The sequence below is a fragment of the Eleginops maclovinus genome, chromosome 18 (assembly GCF_036324505.1).
Source record: "Eleginops maclovinus isolate JMC-PN-2008 ecotype Puerto Natales chromosome 18, JC_Emac_rtc_rv5, whole genome shotgun sequence".
Classification (NCBI taxonomy): Eukaryota; Metazoa; Chordata; class Actinopteri; order Perciformes; family Eleginopidae; genus Eleginops; species Eleginops maclovinus.
This window is the reverse complement of record NC_086366.1, coordinates 24334616-24352129: the sequence shown is the minus strand read 5'-3', so window position 1 is coordinate 24352129 and position 17514 is coordinate 24334616. Positions and strand designations below refer to the sequence as shown.

Below are 17514 nucleotides of genomic sequence, written 5' to 3'. Positions count from 1 at the left end.
CTAGACCTGGTGGTGATGCTGAAGATCTGGATTTGATGAGGAGATGGGATGAGGTTTTTGGATTAGCTCTCCTTGGTGCTGGATATGATGAATGGAGGAGGATGGGGTGAAGGCGGGCCGCAGCAAACCACCTGAAATCGCAGCTGACTGCAAGAGAGGGGAGAACGATTTTAAAGCTTGACTGCTGCACGATGATTGGCTGCTGGAGATTGAGGTGAAGTATAATTGGTCAAAGAGAACACCCATGATGACCTGATTATATGCAGCTGCGGAGTGAGTGACTGTACATCTAGGCTTCCTGAAAGAACTTGCACTGAGCTTCATATTAACTGTTAAGCAAGAATCAGACCTCCACAACAACCTGTCATAACATATTGATTCAACAAAAACTAAATGGCTTTGCCAGGGTAAATCTTCTTTATGGAAAAAAGTCATTAGTTGTTCTTCCCTTTATCCCTCAAGTTTTATTTTTTTAAGTTTTGTTTATTTGGAAGTTAATTTTTGCAGATATTCTTTGTCAACAATCTTTCATTTGGAAATGTCTAAGCTTCATATATTAAAGTGGTATTGAAGAAAAAAATGATATACATAGCGAGAGTAATTTATACATTTTGCATTTGATCTCAAGCCATTGGTTTGTTTTGCTTTATTTAACTGCTTTGAAGTGCATATTAGAATTGTATTTATTGATCTGTCCTTACCATTATGACTATGTTCAAGGTTGTTTCATTGTCTTTGTGCGATAAGCAGTAGACCCTATCTCCTACACAATGATTTTGGGCTGAGGACCCGTCCAGCAGATGGCAGGAGAAGTCTGTAGGAACAGGACTGCAGCTCTGACATCATCTGTTTGTGTGAATATTAATTTCTTTAAAAAAAGGCTTTAAGAGTACATGATCTGATTTACATTTCTGAGAATTACAGGTATAACCTTTCCTTATTTCAAAACAACAATCAAAGCAACTCAATATATGATTCAAGATACTGTGTTAAGGACTAAAGCTTGAATTCTGGTGAATCACAAGAGTCTTTATTTGTACAATTTATCATCTGTTTATGCCCTCAATATGCACATGGCCCATGTTTATATTAGTATAGGTATACATAAACTCCAAACCATGACATATTCTCTGCAGTTTTATGTTTTTCATTAGCAAAGAGCAACAGCAGTTTCATTTTTAGCTGACTCACTGTTAAAATGTCAGACATCACCAGTATTATTGTAAATCCAAACTAAAACAGACAAACATTGAACATTCCTCCAGAGAAATGTTGAGCTAACGTCAAATCCTCATTTTAATCATTAAAGTGTATTTTTAGCCTGTAAATATCCTGATGTAACAGTAGATTACAGCTGTTGAACTTGGATGTGTCAGATATGAACTTCATGATGCTTTTAATATCATTCTGGTGTCTTACCTTCAAGTTGTGAACATTAGTTAGGCTACCAGTAAAAACTGCAGTCTCAGCTGATAAAAGTTAAAACAACTTTAAGATATACTTCATAGTTATGAATAACCTTTTGAGCTTCAGCACCTATTCACTGCCACATTACATTACCTTTTACTTGCTGGACACTTTTATTCAAAGTAACTTTCATACATGCAACACTGTGGGCAATCCCCACATGAGCAGTTTGGGGTGAAGTGTCTTGCCCAGGGACACAAGGACATGCTGACTGCAGTGGGACTGGAACCTGCTCCCCCGATCCAAAGATATGCGCACTATCCCACTACGCCACAGCCTCCCACATTATTATAAATCCCTAGTTATTCACAAATAGTTTTGCTGTTACAATAGTTTATGTTTGTTATAGACCTGTCAACGCATTAACGCTTGTGATGGAAGAGGTTATACATAATAATCGTCAGTGGCTCAGTCTGTAGGGACTTCGAACCGAAGGGTCATCTGTTCACTTCCTGATCGGACTGGTAGCTGGAGTGGTGCCAGTTTACCTCCTGGGCCTGCCCGAGGTTCCCTTGAGCAAGGTACAGAATCCCCAACTGCTCTCTGAGACTGACAGCGTCTTCACTGAAGCGTCTTCAAAAAAATAAGTTTTACAAGTAGGTAAAAAATATAAAGATGCTGTAGTAAAAATAAGTATTTTTAAGAAACTATTTAGCATTAAAAAAGAAAATGCTGAAGAAAATGTCAATTTAAATATCCAAAGAACCTTAAAAGCTAACAAAAACTGAACACTTAGGACAATAAAAATATGGCAATATATTGAGTGCTGTGCAAGAATGTGCTAAATGCAGTCAGAGCTGATCATGAACAATGGATCATACTAGTGAGAATGAAAAAAGAACAAGATATTGTTCACATGATGTGCATTAATGAATGAATAAATTCTTCATTTTCATCTTAATGTTCTTCATCTTCATCCTCATAATTACATTTGACTACTAGTTTGACCTTAACTTCCTCCCTCAAGTCCAGCGTGGTTGTTTACCATGAATTTCAAAGCAGTGATAAGACAAAGAAAGTGCTATGTATTGCACTGACTGGAGACTACTGGACATCAAAAAGTGAAACAACTTCCTGTGTAACGGCAAAGGTTCATTTCGTGTGGCGTAAAGGGAGGAAAGGCATCAGCTAGAGCCTGGGCCAGTTTTTGAAGTTGCACAGGAGTGGAAGATAGCGGACACGGTCAACACTGTAGGAGCTGATAGTGTTGCAATATGATAGCGGCAGCAAGAATGCCACCATATGGTCGTATTCAGAGGGTAATCATAGCGGCTCACTGTGGCAGGGGCTTTGTCGATGCTTCAGTGCTGAATAATTGTCTCACTGCATTCCGATAATTCTGAAAACATGTGATGATACAGTACAGGCAACAGTCTGTAGGGACTTACACTTTAGACCGAATGGTCTCCGGTTCATGTCCCGATCAGAGCAAGAATGTGGCCTGGTACTGGAGAGGAGCCAGATAACCTCCTGGGCCACTGCCGAGGTTCCCTTGAGCAAGGTACAGAATCCCCAACTGCTCCCTGGCGCCGGCTAGACTGGCTGCCTCTCCATCCCGGGTTCCTTTCGATGCATATGCATGTATATACTAGAATTGTATGTGAATTTACAACTGTATGTGCGCATGTGTGTAAGTAACATGCCCACAAAACTGAATTTCCTCTTCTGGGATTTATAAAGGTCCATCTTGTTCTTCATAAAAACACTTTGATTTCTATTACATGTTTGTCATGTAATTTGTTTATTACAACACCATACATGTATTTGTGTTATTTCCCCTCCAAAATACAAGTAAATGATGGTATTTTAAAATCATGGTTAGCCCGGTTTAATCTACTTCATAGACATGCTCATACCAAACCCCAGCAGTGTGTTTCAGTTACGATATGATATGATCATACTTTAATTGTCAGATCAAGTCTGAAATTTGACTTGTGTCACAGCAGCTCCATTTGTAACATCAACATTGACAAATATCAAGACACAATACATGAAAAAACCAAACATTTAACATCACAACCACTGAGAGAAACATGCTCAATGACACTTTAGAGGGCATTTCTGGGATTTAGCTCTGTATTTACTGTAAGGATTGACTGGTGCACAAAGGGGTGCTTCAGTCTGATGTTATTGAATCGAGGGAAACTGTATCTCCGATTAGATGATAGCAGTTCATATTCGCTGTTCCTGTTACCATTTTGTGTTTTAGCATGGATCTATTTCCCCAGCCCTGCTTCCGCACAAGGCTGTCTGTTAGATGAAGCTCTGCTTTGATGTGCAGAGCCAAAACTCTTTGATGGAAATTCATTACAATGAGAACCAACAGCTTTTGTTAACGAACTCCTTGATGTGCCTGCTCTGTGAAAGAAAACAGGATACTGTTTATGTTGAACTAAATGCATCTATGTGGGCTGTCATTGCACTTAAGTAACTGGCGCACGCCGACTCCATCAATAAAACTGTGTATGCAATGTAAACACTGACAGAGCTTAAGCCCTTATTAGGGATGATGAAAATGATTATAAGGATGAACAATTTTGATACACAGCCCTTTAACCTGACTTCTGACGTGCTACAATAACATAACACTTGTTCTATATCAGGGGTGCCCAAATACTTCCCGATGGAGGGCCAAAATTGAACGTGAGGGGAGGTGCCGAGGGCCAAAATGATAATTTTGCAGTACATTAAGTGTGCGGTAAATATATGAGTGCAGTACATTACGTGTGTAAGTTAAGCATATGTGTGCAAAATAAACACTATATCACAAAGTCCTTTTGAAAAAAGAATTGCACTGTTTATTGTGCTTCACATTTAGGTCAAAAACATTTCAGAACATCGATCTGGCTTCTTTAAATTAAAAAAATAACTGAAGCACTATGAAATATTTGTGGACAGGTGTGGAACATTAGGCTACCAGTCCTTGGGCCTACCATACTCCCAGGTGACACAATGGGGGCCTAGGGCAGGCCTACATATTCTGCCTGTAGTAGTCCAATCAGTGGGAAACATGAAGCCTGTTCTTGGTTTTTAAAAGCCTCTCAATATCAGGTTCAAGCTGACTAACTGACAAAGTGAGAATGTCATGTAGGTGAGAGTCAGATAAAGCATTCCTCAGTTTGGACTTGTTAAGATTCATAAGGCTGAAAGCCTGCTCACAGACATAAGTACTTCCAAAGAGGGATAACATAACCTGGGCATGTTTGCGGATCTTGCCATATCTGTGTGCGGGAATAGACCTGTAAAAGTCTTGTAAGGAAAGCTCTCTGAACCTGCTATGGAGGTCTGAATCAGACTGAAGTTCCAAAAGTTCCATTTGAAGCTTCTCACTGACTGCATCCACATTCACAGAAAAAGGTTGAGCAAACAGCTCAAATGCTGTTGTATTTCCACGAAAATCTTCAAAGCGATGGTCGAACTCCACCTCAAGATTGTTGAGAATGTCGAGGTATTTTGGTGTGTCTTCCTCCATCAACCCAACTTCTCTGAGGCTGGGGAAATGTGCCAAATTTCCTGAAAATACAGACACAAAGACAAAAGCAGCAATGTAAGATGCAAGGTTGTTCATGAAATGAAATGAAATACCAATCATCAATCAAATGGTGGGCAGGGGATATATTTTGTTTTGTTTATGGCTGCAGTAGACTATGAAAAGCAATACAACTACTGTTTTGGATTTAATGCCTGGTTTAGTGGTTTTAAAAAGAACATCTATTTTCCACCAACACAAAGTATACATGCATCACAAACAATATATCTATGATAGCATGTTGTGACAACAAGCGTAATACATTGTTTTATGTTCAATAAAATATTAAAGTTAGATCTCACCTGTTGAAAGATGTCTGCTAAGCAGCTGGAGCTTTTGCTTGAAGGCTTTGACATGGTCATACATCTGCGTGATCATCTGGTCTCTCCCTTGGAGCTGAAGATTGAGGATATTCAGCAGCTCTGTGATGTCCACAAGAAAAGCCAGGTCTGCAAGCCAGTGACTGTCCGTGGGCACTTGGATGTTGTTCGTCTTCATGGCTTGAAACTCTCTTATTTCCTCGCGCAGATCAAAGAAACGCCGCAAAACTTTCCCACGGCTCAACCACCGCACCTCCTGATGGTACAATACATCACCATACTGGGCATCCATCTCACCAAGCAGAGCTTTGAATTGACGGTGTGAGAGGGCCTTTGAGCGAATATTGTTGACAATGGCGACGACATCCTGCATTACGTTTTTCAAGCCCATGTTTTTAGCGCACAGTTGCTCCTGATGCAAAATACAATGGTACTTTAAAATCGAGCCACCAAACTCGGAGACCTTGTCCGACACAAGAGCAGTTAGCCCTGCTCGCTTACCGACCATGGCGGGGGCTCCATCAGTCGTGATGCCAGATAGGGTTTCCCACTTCAAACCGTTCTTGTCCAGAACTCGCTCCACTGCCATAAAAATATCCACACCTTTTGTTGTCCCTTTCAATGTTTCAAGGCCCGCTAGTTCTTGACACACTTCAAAGTCCTCATTGACGCCTCGCAAAAACACCAGCAACTGTGCTGAGTCGGACATGTCGGTGCTTTCATCGCACGCAATGGAGAAGGCAGAAAAGTGACTTGCTCTTTGGGCTATCTGACCTCGAACGTCTTCGGCCATGTCCTCAACGCGGCGGGTGACAGTGTTCCGTGACAGGCTAATTTGAGAAAATACACGCATCTGATTTGGACACACATCTTGGGCAGCAATTGTCAAACACTCCTTGACGAAATCACCCGCTGCAAAAGCTCTCCCACTTCTCACGATTGCATTGCTAATGCGATAACTAGCCCGAGTGGCAGTCGACGGCTGAAGTAGAGTTCGCTGCTGGGTGGTTAGCTTTGTTAGCAAGTCTGCTAACTTGACCTTGCGATGTTCTCCAGTGTACTTTGCGAACTCAGCCGCATGCTTAGTTAGATAGTGACGGCGAATGTTGTATTCCTTTGAAACAGCGACCCTCTGCTTACATACCAGACACACTGCATTGGAATCTACCTCGGTAAAAAAATAGTCCTGTTCCCAAGTTTTTTTAAATTTTCGTTTGTCTGTGTGCCACAGCCTACTACGCTCCATCCTTGAATCCTCTCACTCACTGGTCTTGGGCGTTATCGGGTAGCTAGGAGCTGACTCAACAGCGCCATCCTATGGCATTATTTGGTAGTGCGCCAATAAATAATTTTCAACGAGAGCTTCCGATCGTTTATGGTGGGACAGTGCGGGAAGGCACGGGCCAAATATAATCGGTCGCGGGCCAAGTTTGGCCCGCGGGCCCCAATTTGGGCAGCCATGTTCTATATGCTTCTGAGAGCAGCACGATGGCTACTGGTCACTATAGTCAAAAAAAGGCAGCAAAGGTTTATCTTAAATTCTTTAACTTGAATAATAAAGCATGTGTTCTTGTTCTTGTATTTCTTCTGCTTCAGTGTGAGACTTATGACAAGTATATCTGGATCTGACCTGTGTGTGTGTTACATGATTCTGTTGCAATGATACAATGCACTTGGGATGGTGACCTACAAACACAAACCGACATAAATTGGTGATATAGGATGAATTGTTCATTTAAGGCGGAGAGAAAGAGCATGAGTATAGAGTGATGAGCCATGGATGGGGTAAGTAAAGGTCACCATCTCTCTACTTTTCTCTCTGTCTCTCTCTATGAGAGGGCTCAGGGACGAAATAAACAGCAATCACTGTAGCATGACCAGAGTAGAAGCTTTAATTGAGCTCTCAGTTTCACATTCCTTTCTGACCCCCCCCCCCCCACCCCCCCTCCAGCTGTTTCCACCCCTGGAAACAAACATATGGAGAGAACTGCAACACCATTACATTGCAGAAGACAGTTTTACTTTTGAGGGCTTCCTTCTAACAAATCATTAAGAGTATACATAAGCATGTCAGGTCTTTATTTTACTATTTTATTTTACTTACTTTTTTGGAGACAAGCTTTTACATCTGATATCCTACTTTCTAACTTGTTTTTATTAAGAAATGTTTTATAAACTTGACATATTTTTATTCGCTATTCTTTTACAACGAAAGTAATGGGATTTTTCCAATGAATTTGGAAGGAATCTGTGGCAAACACTATTTCTTGATACTTACATGTGTTGTTTAGCAGGATATTCTTAACACATTGACACGACTTTGTGATTTATGAAGTTTAAATGCATTCTTCAAAAGTAAAAAGCTGATGTGAACGGCTACATCACGGTCGCTCGGATATGGTTTGAAGACATTTCATACTCTCATTTACACACTTGCTGTTTTAATACACATCATCGATTCAGACATTCACAAGTGGGATTTATTGAAGTGTTTCATTATAATATTCTTAATTAAGTGTATTTCTTGTTTAAGCATGTTTAAAATAGAAAAGTAAGGATTTGTTTATCAGACAATTCCTGGCTGAACTGCAGGACTAATTCCTAACAATGACATGTATTAATTACAGATTTCATTCCCAGGTTTGAACATTCCAATTCAAAGTTTGAAGTTCCAAGTTCAAATCCCAGGTTTCCAATTCCTTCCAAGACCTTCTTGATTTCATTGTTTGTTTCAGAAGCCCACAGATCATATTCACGGTTCCAACATGAATAGTGCAATGTTTCTGGAGTTTTGAGAAGTGTTCAACAAGTACGGCTTACCCTGGCTTCACCTGGTACTGATGCCCCACCTTGTTGGAGAGTCAATCCCCAGCAGCCAAGTGCACCTGTCCTTCCAACAGAAGCCGAATGTGGACTTAGAACTCTATAGACCGAAAGGCCAGCTCCAAACAGCACAATGATTTTGTTTTCAGCAACTATATGTGAGAGAAAGGCATTGATTCAGGCTGATTTTAATATCAGTTTGTTAACAGTTTCGAAGTGATAATTGCATTTGCTCTCTGGTGTTTTCGCCAATAAACAAAACCTCCTTTCTCAAAGTTTCCATTCCTCGTTGCAAATGTACTGTCTCTCTGTGTATGTGTGTGGCCTGGCTTTCTCATCTCAACCTCTCAGATCCCTCCGGATTACTGTATTCAACTTTCTTGCTTTAATCACAGCTGGCTTAAATCAGTTCATCAGCCTTGCAGTTTTCATCCCCAGCTCTTCATATCGTTTCAACCATAGTGTTTAGCACTCTTGATTTGTTTTCTAGTAGTTATTGTTTGTGTGTGCCACAGGATCATTGTTTGTCTACCTGTTAAATTCCATTTACACCATTCAGCAACCTAGCCTGCCGGGCCACTAGTGTCCTTGCTAGCTTTAGTAACCACTCCCTGCCCAGCCCTTATTCCTGCACTGATAAGCTCTTACAGCCGCCAGCTTTTCCAGCCATCAGCATCCCATTTTTCCCCTGCCTTCACCTGCTGGACATCCCCTGTCCTCCAGCCTCATTCCCTGGAAACCCTGACAATGAAACTCATCTTACTTACAGAGTCTATTGATCGCAATACCCATCCTGTCTTCACTGACCATGTGCTTCTGTAAAGATGAGCAGCACACAAGTATACAGCTTTATAAGTTTACCTTTCAGTAAAGCCTTTAAGGCAGGATGGTTTTCACGTCCACCATAAAACCCCAATTACTAATTTCTATAGAGTTTATTGCACAATTTTCAATGGATCAATATATACTAGGGCTGTCAATAATATCGATCGACATTAACTTGAGAATGCTTAACAGAAAAAAACTTTATGTTATTATTTTAAACTTGTGATTGTGAATAATTAACTTTCTAAAACAATCTAAAAAATAACAACAGCATTTCTAACCATGAAATAAGGGCTTCCCCCTAGGTAAACATTAGTAGGTTTATAGATACATTATGCGTGTTTCTATGATTTGATACCAGCATAATATTTAATAAACTTGAGAGAATATATAAACAATCAACATCATCTTTCACAACACACTGTGTAATTTAGAAATGCCACTAAAAAATCAACAGTTGGCAAAGGTTACTCTCAACATTCTATGTTTCCCTTGTAACCCACTGACACTGTCCAACTGTTACTGTGTTAGTGTGAAGGTAAAACATTTATGTAATCACAGACACTGGTGTATCATGTCCTTAGAGTACGCTACAAAAGAATCATTCAATAATATTGTAGCAATTTAGAACACTAAATGTTTGTACTGAAATGTTACTGGGCAGTCAAGAAAAGATCAAATCTGGATTTATAAGTCCTAGCAATCCCACACTTTACACTTTGTGTATTGCATGTGTGTCATGCATTGCTGCACCTCTCTAAGCATAATTGCCTGAGATCCACACAAAGTACCAGTCAGGTAAAAAGCTCTCCTTGTTCAGTATACACACACTGCATAAGATGCAAAAAAGCATTGAAAAGTTCAGTAACTGCAATATCAAGTGCAATATCAACATCAACGCACTTAAAGCACCTCCAACGACTCTTGAGACAACCAAATGCATTTTCAATGGCCACGCAAGCCCAGCTCAAACCCTAATTGCGCCGGTCTTGCGTCAGGCAGAGATGATTGCTGAGGCCCTTCATCAGCAGCTTCTTTGATAGGCAGTCATAGCTTGATGTGAAATCACATCACATTCTTACTTTAACTTCTTGTGTTTAAACAAATATATATATATATTTTTTGTGTATTTCATCTTTTATCAGACATTTTATTTGAACTCATTATGTATATAGAAATATATTTATTGAACTGTATTTACTTGTTATTGCTAATACAAATATTATTGTATACACTTTAAACCATCGTATCTACGTTTTTACTGGGTCAATCTGGATGAAACAAAGACTGACATAGAGTTTCAAGCCAGTACTTTGTTTTTATGCAGCGCCGGCATGAACATTTCACGTGATCTGATCAGGCCTAAGGGTTAAACAAATATTATTTTTATTTTTTATTTCATCTTTTATCAGACATTTTATTTGAACTTTATATGTACATAGAAATATATTTATTTAACTATATTTACTTGCTATTACTGTTTGTATTCATATTTCATTCTATTTTTTAATGTATATAGCCTACTTATATTTATTTTATTCTATAACTGTCACAGATTCCATTTTCCCCGGGAAGTATTCTGATTCTGATTATTACACACCGAGAGTTTATACCAATATTTATTCTACAGTAGTAAGTTTAAATATATTTTTGTGGACACACATTTCTCAAGGTGGGTTAACTTTTTAAAGCTGAATCTGTGTTCTAGAAATTGTGACACATACCCAAAAGTTTTGCGACATTAGAAAGCGATTTCTTCATGGTTCTTTGTCAAAGTTGTCATGTTGGGGTCACTTGACCAAAAATTCATCGATGAAGTTCCTCTTTTCCTGAACAAACTTTCAAAAAGCAGCAGCTTTTTTAATTACACAGCACTTAAATCTTGGTTTCTGCTAAATGTAGAAACCAAGATTTAAGATTTCTACAAAATATATTTCTTCTTTTGTGTATTTCAACATCCAACATTGTATTCCCTTCTGATAACGTATGTGCTTGCCTCTTCATGTAATATGTAATAGTCATTTTAGTTTTATGGTTTGTTTGCACAATGTAAATGTTCCCGGTATTGGACAAATAAATAAATGATTCTGGTGAGTCAAGCACCCCATCCCTTAATGCTACATGTCTTCAGTTGAAAAGCTGACAGGATGCACGGTACAAGCAGTTAATATGGGGCGGTTGTGGAAAAGTGACGTCAGTGTGGTTGGTCGGTGACGGCGGAGGAGGGACCACAGACCCGACTGATCCCACGTGTGACGGAGCGCTGCATTCCCGGCTCGCTGACACTGTAGCTCCGCTCTATCCACCGACCCTAACGCCTGTGTGTATCCGTCACTCACTGCCTGTAACTGGGACAGAACATGGAAGGGGACGGCAGCCAAGCTACGTCTGGAAGCCCGACTGAACCGCAACACGACCCGGGGTAGGTTACAGCCTGTCATTACAAACAGGGGAATTGTCACTGTTAAAAAAAAAACAACCAACTGCAGCTTGATTTTGCTCCACTATCTTCCGGGTCCCGTCAACAACAGCTTTGTTTGGTTATATTATCAAACGGGCCTGCCCCCTTTTGCAGTGTAAACGCTTGGCTGACCCCGATATGTGGTGTTAGTTAGTGCGTGTGTGGAGGGAACATATGTCAAACTTCGTTTAGAAATGTGTGGGTCATACGCTGCCCTACTTAATGGCATAATTACACCGAATTAAAGAGTGGTTCATTTCCAACATATGCAAAGCTAAGATCGGTATTCCCTTGTCTTATACTCATTTTATTTTAATAAAATGCAAGAACATTGCATTCAGTTCCCAGTGCTCCTTGCCCAGGCTGTGTTTTGGTGGAGGTGAACATTCTCTGACAACCGAACGAACCCCAGTTAAAAGTTGAACTGGGATTTAGTGTTAAAGAATTATTAGTGTAGTACACGTATGCCGAATTGTTGACTGTGTTCTTACATTAAGCCGACCTCTCAAAAATGTGTTTTACCCGGTATGTACCGCTGCCTATGAGGCGGTAAGTTTAAACTTCCAGATGTTTTGAATGGAAGTTGGCATGACCCTGGTCCACCGCGCAGAAAGGGCTGCTGCCTGCCCGGCTTTGAGAAAACGGCTGTCGGGCTGCCTCGTCGTTGCATTGCTTCTATTTTTGTCCCCAGCTATTTTATGTCTCTCAAACCGGTCAATAACTTAGCTCAACGTCACAATGTATTGATTACTGTTACCTTTCCCTTTGCAGGAAAATGTTTATCGGTGGCCTCAGCTGGCAAACTTCACCAGGTAAGAACCGCGTCTGGGGGTGTGTTTATATGCGCGCTCACGGCGCAAGGGTTATTTTGATTTCAAGTCCTCCATTCGACCCCTACTTAACACAGGACACCTTCAATGCTGTCAACACAAATGCATTTTTGTATCTAACGTGTATAGAAAACACCTTGAGATAACCCTCTATGTCTCTTTTCCCCACAGATAGCCTTAGAGATTATTTTTGTAAATTTGGGGAAATCCGAGAATGTATGGTGATGAGAGACCCAACGACAAAACGTTCCAGGTAAAAACAATACCTTATATTTAAATTACCTCTTATAATCATATGAATACTTTTCTGTCAATTCACTGGATATGCTTTCCAATGAAAGGGCAGTGCAGTTTAACATTGAAGCTTGAATAAGGTCATTGGGTTTGAAATCAAAGTGAAAAGCATTTCAAAATCAATTGACTCTCCTGAACTGTGTGCAGAGACCACAATCATTTATACATTGCTCTTGAAATAATATGAATTCAAGACAATGTCACAAATGAGGAAAATAGAACAGGGAAATAAAATATGTTAATACAAGAGGATACATGGGGCAGGTATAACTAATAAAGCGACATTTTACAACATAAATAAAAGTGAAGCATGACTTATATAATGTTAGAAATGTCATATGCTGTTGTATCGTTTCTCAACAGGGGCTTTGGCTTCATCACTTTTGCAGATGCTGCCAGCGTAGATAAAGTCTTGGCACTGCCGCACCACGAGTTAGATTCTAAAATGGTAAGTTAACCTTTTTCTGTTCACATGGAGTCCAGAGAGAGCTCAGGGAAACACACACACACACACACACACACACACACACACACACACACACACACACACACACACACACACACACACACTCACACTCACACTCACACTCACACACGCATTTCATCCTGCTCTTTCATTTGCTGAAGGGTTTCCAGTCCTTCATGGCCAGTAAAAAGCAAGTTGTCACTAGGTATTGATTTAGTTTGTTTCTTTTCAATAAGTGTCTTTTAATTAGTGGCAATGGCTCAGGGGTTACATGGTCTTCCTCCAATTTGAATGTCGGTGGTTTGATCACCATCCAGTCAACATGTCATATTGTCCTTGGGCAAGATTCTTAATCTACTGTGTGTGTGAAAGTCGAAAGATGTCTAAAAGAGTAGTCGTAAAGAAACATTTGAAAAGAAAAAAAATCTCTCAAAAATTGCTTTCCGTTTTCCTTTGGTTTATATTTACAGTATATGACACCAGTGCTGTGGATTTAGAATTTGGTGTTTATCTGGATATTTTTTTGTCCTACTTGCTCTTCCCTGTTTCACTCAGGAGAGAGGTATTCTTTTTTTTGGACTCAAGAATATAGATCGTAATTTGCACATGATGAAATGTGAATAGTCTTTGGTTATTAGACCCCATCGTGATTTTGTACTTCTTGAGAGGATTGTGCAGCTGTAAGTAGAATAAAACCCACCCTCCCCCACTCCAAAAGGGTCTAGACACAAGTGATGATGATAATGGGATGATTTGAAGGCTGAATATTTGGATTTGAAGAGTAGAGGACTTTTGATGAGCTCGACCTGTGTTCTTGGTGTGATGACTGGAAAGGGGGAGGGGGTTGAAGCGATAACACCTGAAATAACAGCTGATTGCAGGAGTGAAGATTTAAAGCTTGATAGCACCAAAACGCAGTTGGTTTACCAAGAGTGGATGCCCCGAATCAGCTTACAGCGGAAGCTGGAGTGAGAGAGCATCGAGAATAAATAAACATTAATGTAATCTTCCTTGTGGGCCTTCTTGTGTTCTTCATCTTGATTGTATTTCTTGACATAGTCAATCAACAGGTTTTTCCAATGGATTTCAGAATCACGCAGTAAATACGTGGCTAACACACATTTATGATAATTGTTTTGCTGAGCAGAATAATCTCACTTATTAACACCCCTTTTTTGAAGCAGAAATGCAATCGCCAGGAGTAAAGGAGTAATGCTAACGTGACTTGTGGCATGACTTCACGCCACTACTGTTCAGCTAATTCAGACTTCTGTTCGCCGTGATTACAGATTGAAGTCTTACTTAATCACACAGTGGGGTATTTACTGATATATTTTATGTTGGCATTTTAGGCATCTTACCAAAAACACGTACAAAATGTTGACTTCGAGACAAGGGAATAGTCAGTTGGAAAATACTATTCTAAACTAATTTCCAGGTTTTACGACTCATTCCTGCACCACTCTATATCTGGATTGATCATGTGTTGTGGATCACAGTGGGGCAAAGGTGATTTGTGCATGAGCAGGGCCTTTTCAACAAAGTAGGTCAGCCTGGGTGACTGTTGAGAAAGCTCTGACAGCTGATTTACTGAGGCTTTAACACAGGTATTGAAATAAGCCCTGTGGTATGGGCTGCAGCGTATTGGGCTGTAATGGGTTGTGTCATGTTGAAAGTGGAGAAATGAAGGATGAGAGCTGGACTCTGCAGGGCTATAAAGGGAATGGTCAAAGGACTGACGTTTGACGTTTGACACCTGACATCTATTTAGCGCGTATTCTCAAGTTGACTAAGTGGTCAACTTGGATGGAAACCCTTGTAAACATCATATTACTTTTCTTATGCAGCTCTTCTTCAAATGCCCTTTAAAATGCCCCGCTCAGTACATATTACATTTCCTTACATTTGCTTATTCAAAGACTCAGACACATGCACTGTTAGCACTCTCCAGTGGACAAACTCTGTAATGAAGACAGTTTTCTATATGACCTTAAACCCATTTTAAATTTGTTTCTGTTATTACATTTATGTTACTTATTATGTGACGTGTGTCAACAAAGAGATGCACAGTATATAACCACAATTGGACTGAAGATTGAATTTAATGTACTTCATACTTCACTGTAGGTGCCAAATCTTGAATGGCTGGAGTAGAACTCAGGTCCATCACTTTATGTACAAAGAATCTCACAGTATTTGTAAATCTACGTCCATTTTAATATTAATACATAACAAAATATATATTTTTTGTAATAAATGTGTTGAATTGATGTCTTTATTTCAGACATGACTAAAATCTAAATGCAAAAAAACAAAACTAATCTATTGCAATTAGAAAATAATGATTACCTTATTCCATTGTTTTGTTTCTTCTTTTTTTCTGTTATTGAGAGAGTTGGGATGGGATCCGGAAAGGACCACGGGTCGGGAATCGAACCCGGGTCGCCGGCGTACGGTGCAGGTGCCCCAGCCAGTTGCGCCACGGTCGGGGCCACAATGAGATTTTTTTAAGTGCATTTAACTCATTCTCCCCATGAAACTAGCTTGATATTGGACTTCCTCACAAACCAAAGGCTATTCTGCCCTCGTGTTACACATCGGAGTACCCCAGGGCTTTGTGCTCAGCCCCCTGCTGTTTATGGTTTTCACCCACCACTGCACACTTGCCATAAATGTTGTTACATTTTGCGGATTGACCTACTAATTATTAGATGGTGACACACAATGATTAGACTTCATTGATGGATGTTGTTAGGGAATATTTTGTGTAAACTTGTAAATCTTTAGCTTGTTTGCTCTCTCTTCTCTCTGTCCTCCTTCGACCTGGCTCTACGGCCTTGCAGGTGCTGTTATCTTTATTAAGGAGGGGCAGCCTGGGCTTTCGAAGCCTTGTTGTTCCCACAGTGGGTACAAGCTCATGCTGACCTAAGATTGGCTTTATTGTTTAGGCACAGCTAGCTCCAGTTTATCTGGCCCACTATGCTCCGGTAAACACCTTATTTGTGACCTAGATGACAGTTTAAGTTAAACGTATTGTTCGAGCTTGTTTAGTCTGGCGTTTGAAAAATGTTGATTATCCATTTGGAACTAGTTAAAACCTCTTTCTATCCCTGAGATCTTCAGAATTGGTTTGGCAACCGCTGTAGCAACTCGTGTCTACAGTATATGTCTTGTCAATTCTCCGGCCGTAACTCCGAATAAACCCAACAGTGTTTTGCCATCAAGTTCCTGCTCTCCAGTGTCTCTCTGTTTCGTCTCCATTGCTTCAGCAGTTTCCACCACAGATTTGATTGTTGATTTTAGGAAAAAAAGAGAAAACACTGACAGGAAAGTGGGAAAAGAAAGGGAAGGACAGGCAGCTAAGTGCCCCAGGCTAGACTCGGACACAGGTCCTTGCCTTAAAGACTTGCCCTACCAGGGTGCCTGGCTGTGTTTCTGAAGGAAATTAATCAGAATCTGTTTTTATCCTGTAGGGGGTTTACTTAATTATATAATACAATTACAATTAAAATGTGCAATAAAAAGATACATATGAAATAGATCTTTATAGAAACATAAACAGTAAATGAAGACAGTTACTATGGGTTTTATCTTGCTAAAATGTCTTTCTGGTGAATGTATCATAAATGCATTAAATGGTAACTTTTGAGGTATTATACATTATATACGGGATTTATTCTGCCAGAAATTGGATTTCTTCATGACAGTTGCTCCATTTTAGGATTACATAGAAATAAAATACAAATATTTATACAAACATCAGAATGTGCAGGGCTCCGCGACCCTGAAGGAAAAGCGGGAGTAGATGGACTCCTCAGTGTAAGGTGATACAGAAGTTCCCTCATTTTAAAGAGCAGCTTATTTCCTCAGTATGTGGGACTGTTACGCTGGTTTTGGATGTTATTTTACCACTACCTTAAGCAATACCCACATTACCACTACAATAATGATATTCTATTAACATGATAGGTAACATCAATATATTTTTTCACCTATACATTTTGGGGGTGACCATAAAATGCAAAACTAAGTGACGTGGTGTTGGATTTCAGTACTACGGACAGCGCCAGCACAAAAAACAGCTCTGTCCATTGTTCTGAAACAACAGCTTGGCTATAATCACATTTCTTTCAGATACAGTTTTTACTGTTTTAGTTTTTTTCCTATAGATAAATTAGGTTCCAACAGATGGAGATAAATAACCAGAGTTTCCCTTTTTTATTTCTTGCTTTGTTGCTATTTATAAAGTGTGGAGTAATTTTTTTGTCTACTTTATTGTTCGTATTGTAATTTAATTTAAACATTTTGAATATGAGCCTGGACAATTCATAGTGCAGTCCTACATTTTAAAAGACAATAATACTTAGATCCTGTTGAACCTGAAGGTGTAGTCAGTGCCACGTTACTGTGTTCTGTCTCAATATACTGTCACTGTGAGTTATTTACAGTATTTTTTCATGTTGTGAGTGTGAATTGATGTTATTGACAGTGGCTTCCTG

The 17514-nt window shown here is 39.7% G+C and overlaps 2 protein-coding genes across 5 annotated transcripts in view; one reads left to right on the top strand and one right to left on the bottom strand.

Annotated features, from left to right (window-relative positions):
• LOC134880511 (general transcription factor II-I repeat domain-containing protein 2-like) lies at positions 1-6273 on the bottom strand. The gene is made up of 3 exons (XM_063907465.1): positions 5299-6273; positions 4802-4980; positions 1-147 (listed from the first exon to the last, which is right to left on the bottom strand). Exons 1-3 carry the CDS (start codon positions 6167-6169, stop codon positions 1-3), a joined length of 1197 nt encoding a protein of 398 aa, XP_063763535.1. The 5' UTR covers positions 6170-6273.
• Positions 6274-11213: 4940 nt separating this feature from the next.
• LOC134879964 (RNA-binding protein Musashi homolog 2-like) overlaps positions 11214-17514 on the top strand; it is a 141699-nt gene continuing 135398 nt past the window's right edge. For all 4 annotated transcript variants that reach the window (XM_063906580.1, XM_063906581.1, XM_063906577.1 and 1 more), the window contains exons 1-4: positions 11214-11386; positions 12197-12237; positions 12427-12508; positions 12913-12997. In XM_063906580.1, the coding sequence (XP_063762650.1) occupies positions 11325-11386; positions 12197-12237; positions 12427-12508; positions 12913-12997 (270 nt within the window). In that variant the 5' untranslated portion in view covers positions 11214-11324. The remainder of the gene's footprint in view (positions 11387-12196; positions 12238-12426; positions 12509-12912; positions 12998-17514) is intronic.

Coding starts and splice junctions, on each gene's coding strand:
- LOC134880511 (XM_063907465.1), bottom strand. CDS start 6,169: ATGCGTGTATTTTCTCAAATTAGCCTGTCACGGAACACTGTCACCCGC. Junction 4,981..5,298: donor TAGCAGACATCTTTCAACAG/GTGAGATCTAAC, acceptor CTGTATTTTCAG/GAAATTTGGCACATTTCCCC. Junction 148..4,801: donor TTTCTGTGAATGTGGATGCA/GTCAGTGAGAAG, acceptor CCTCTCTTGCAG/TCAGCTGCGATTTCAGGTGG.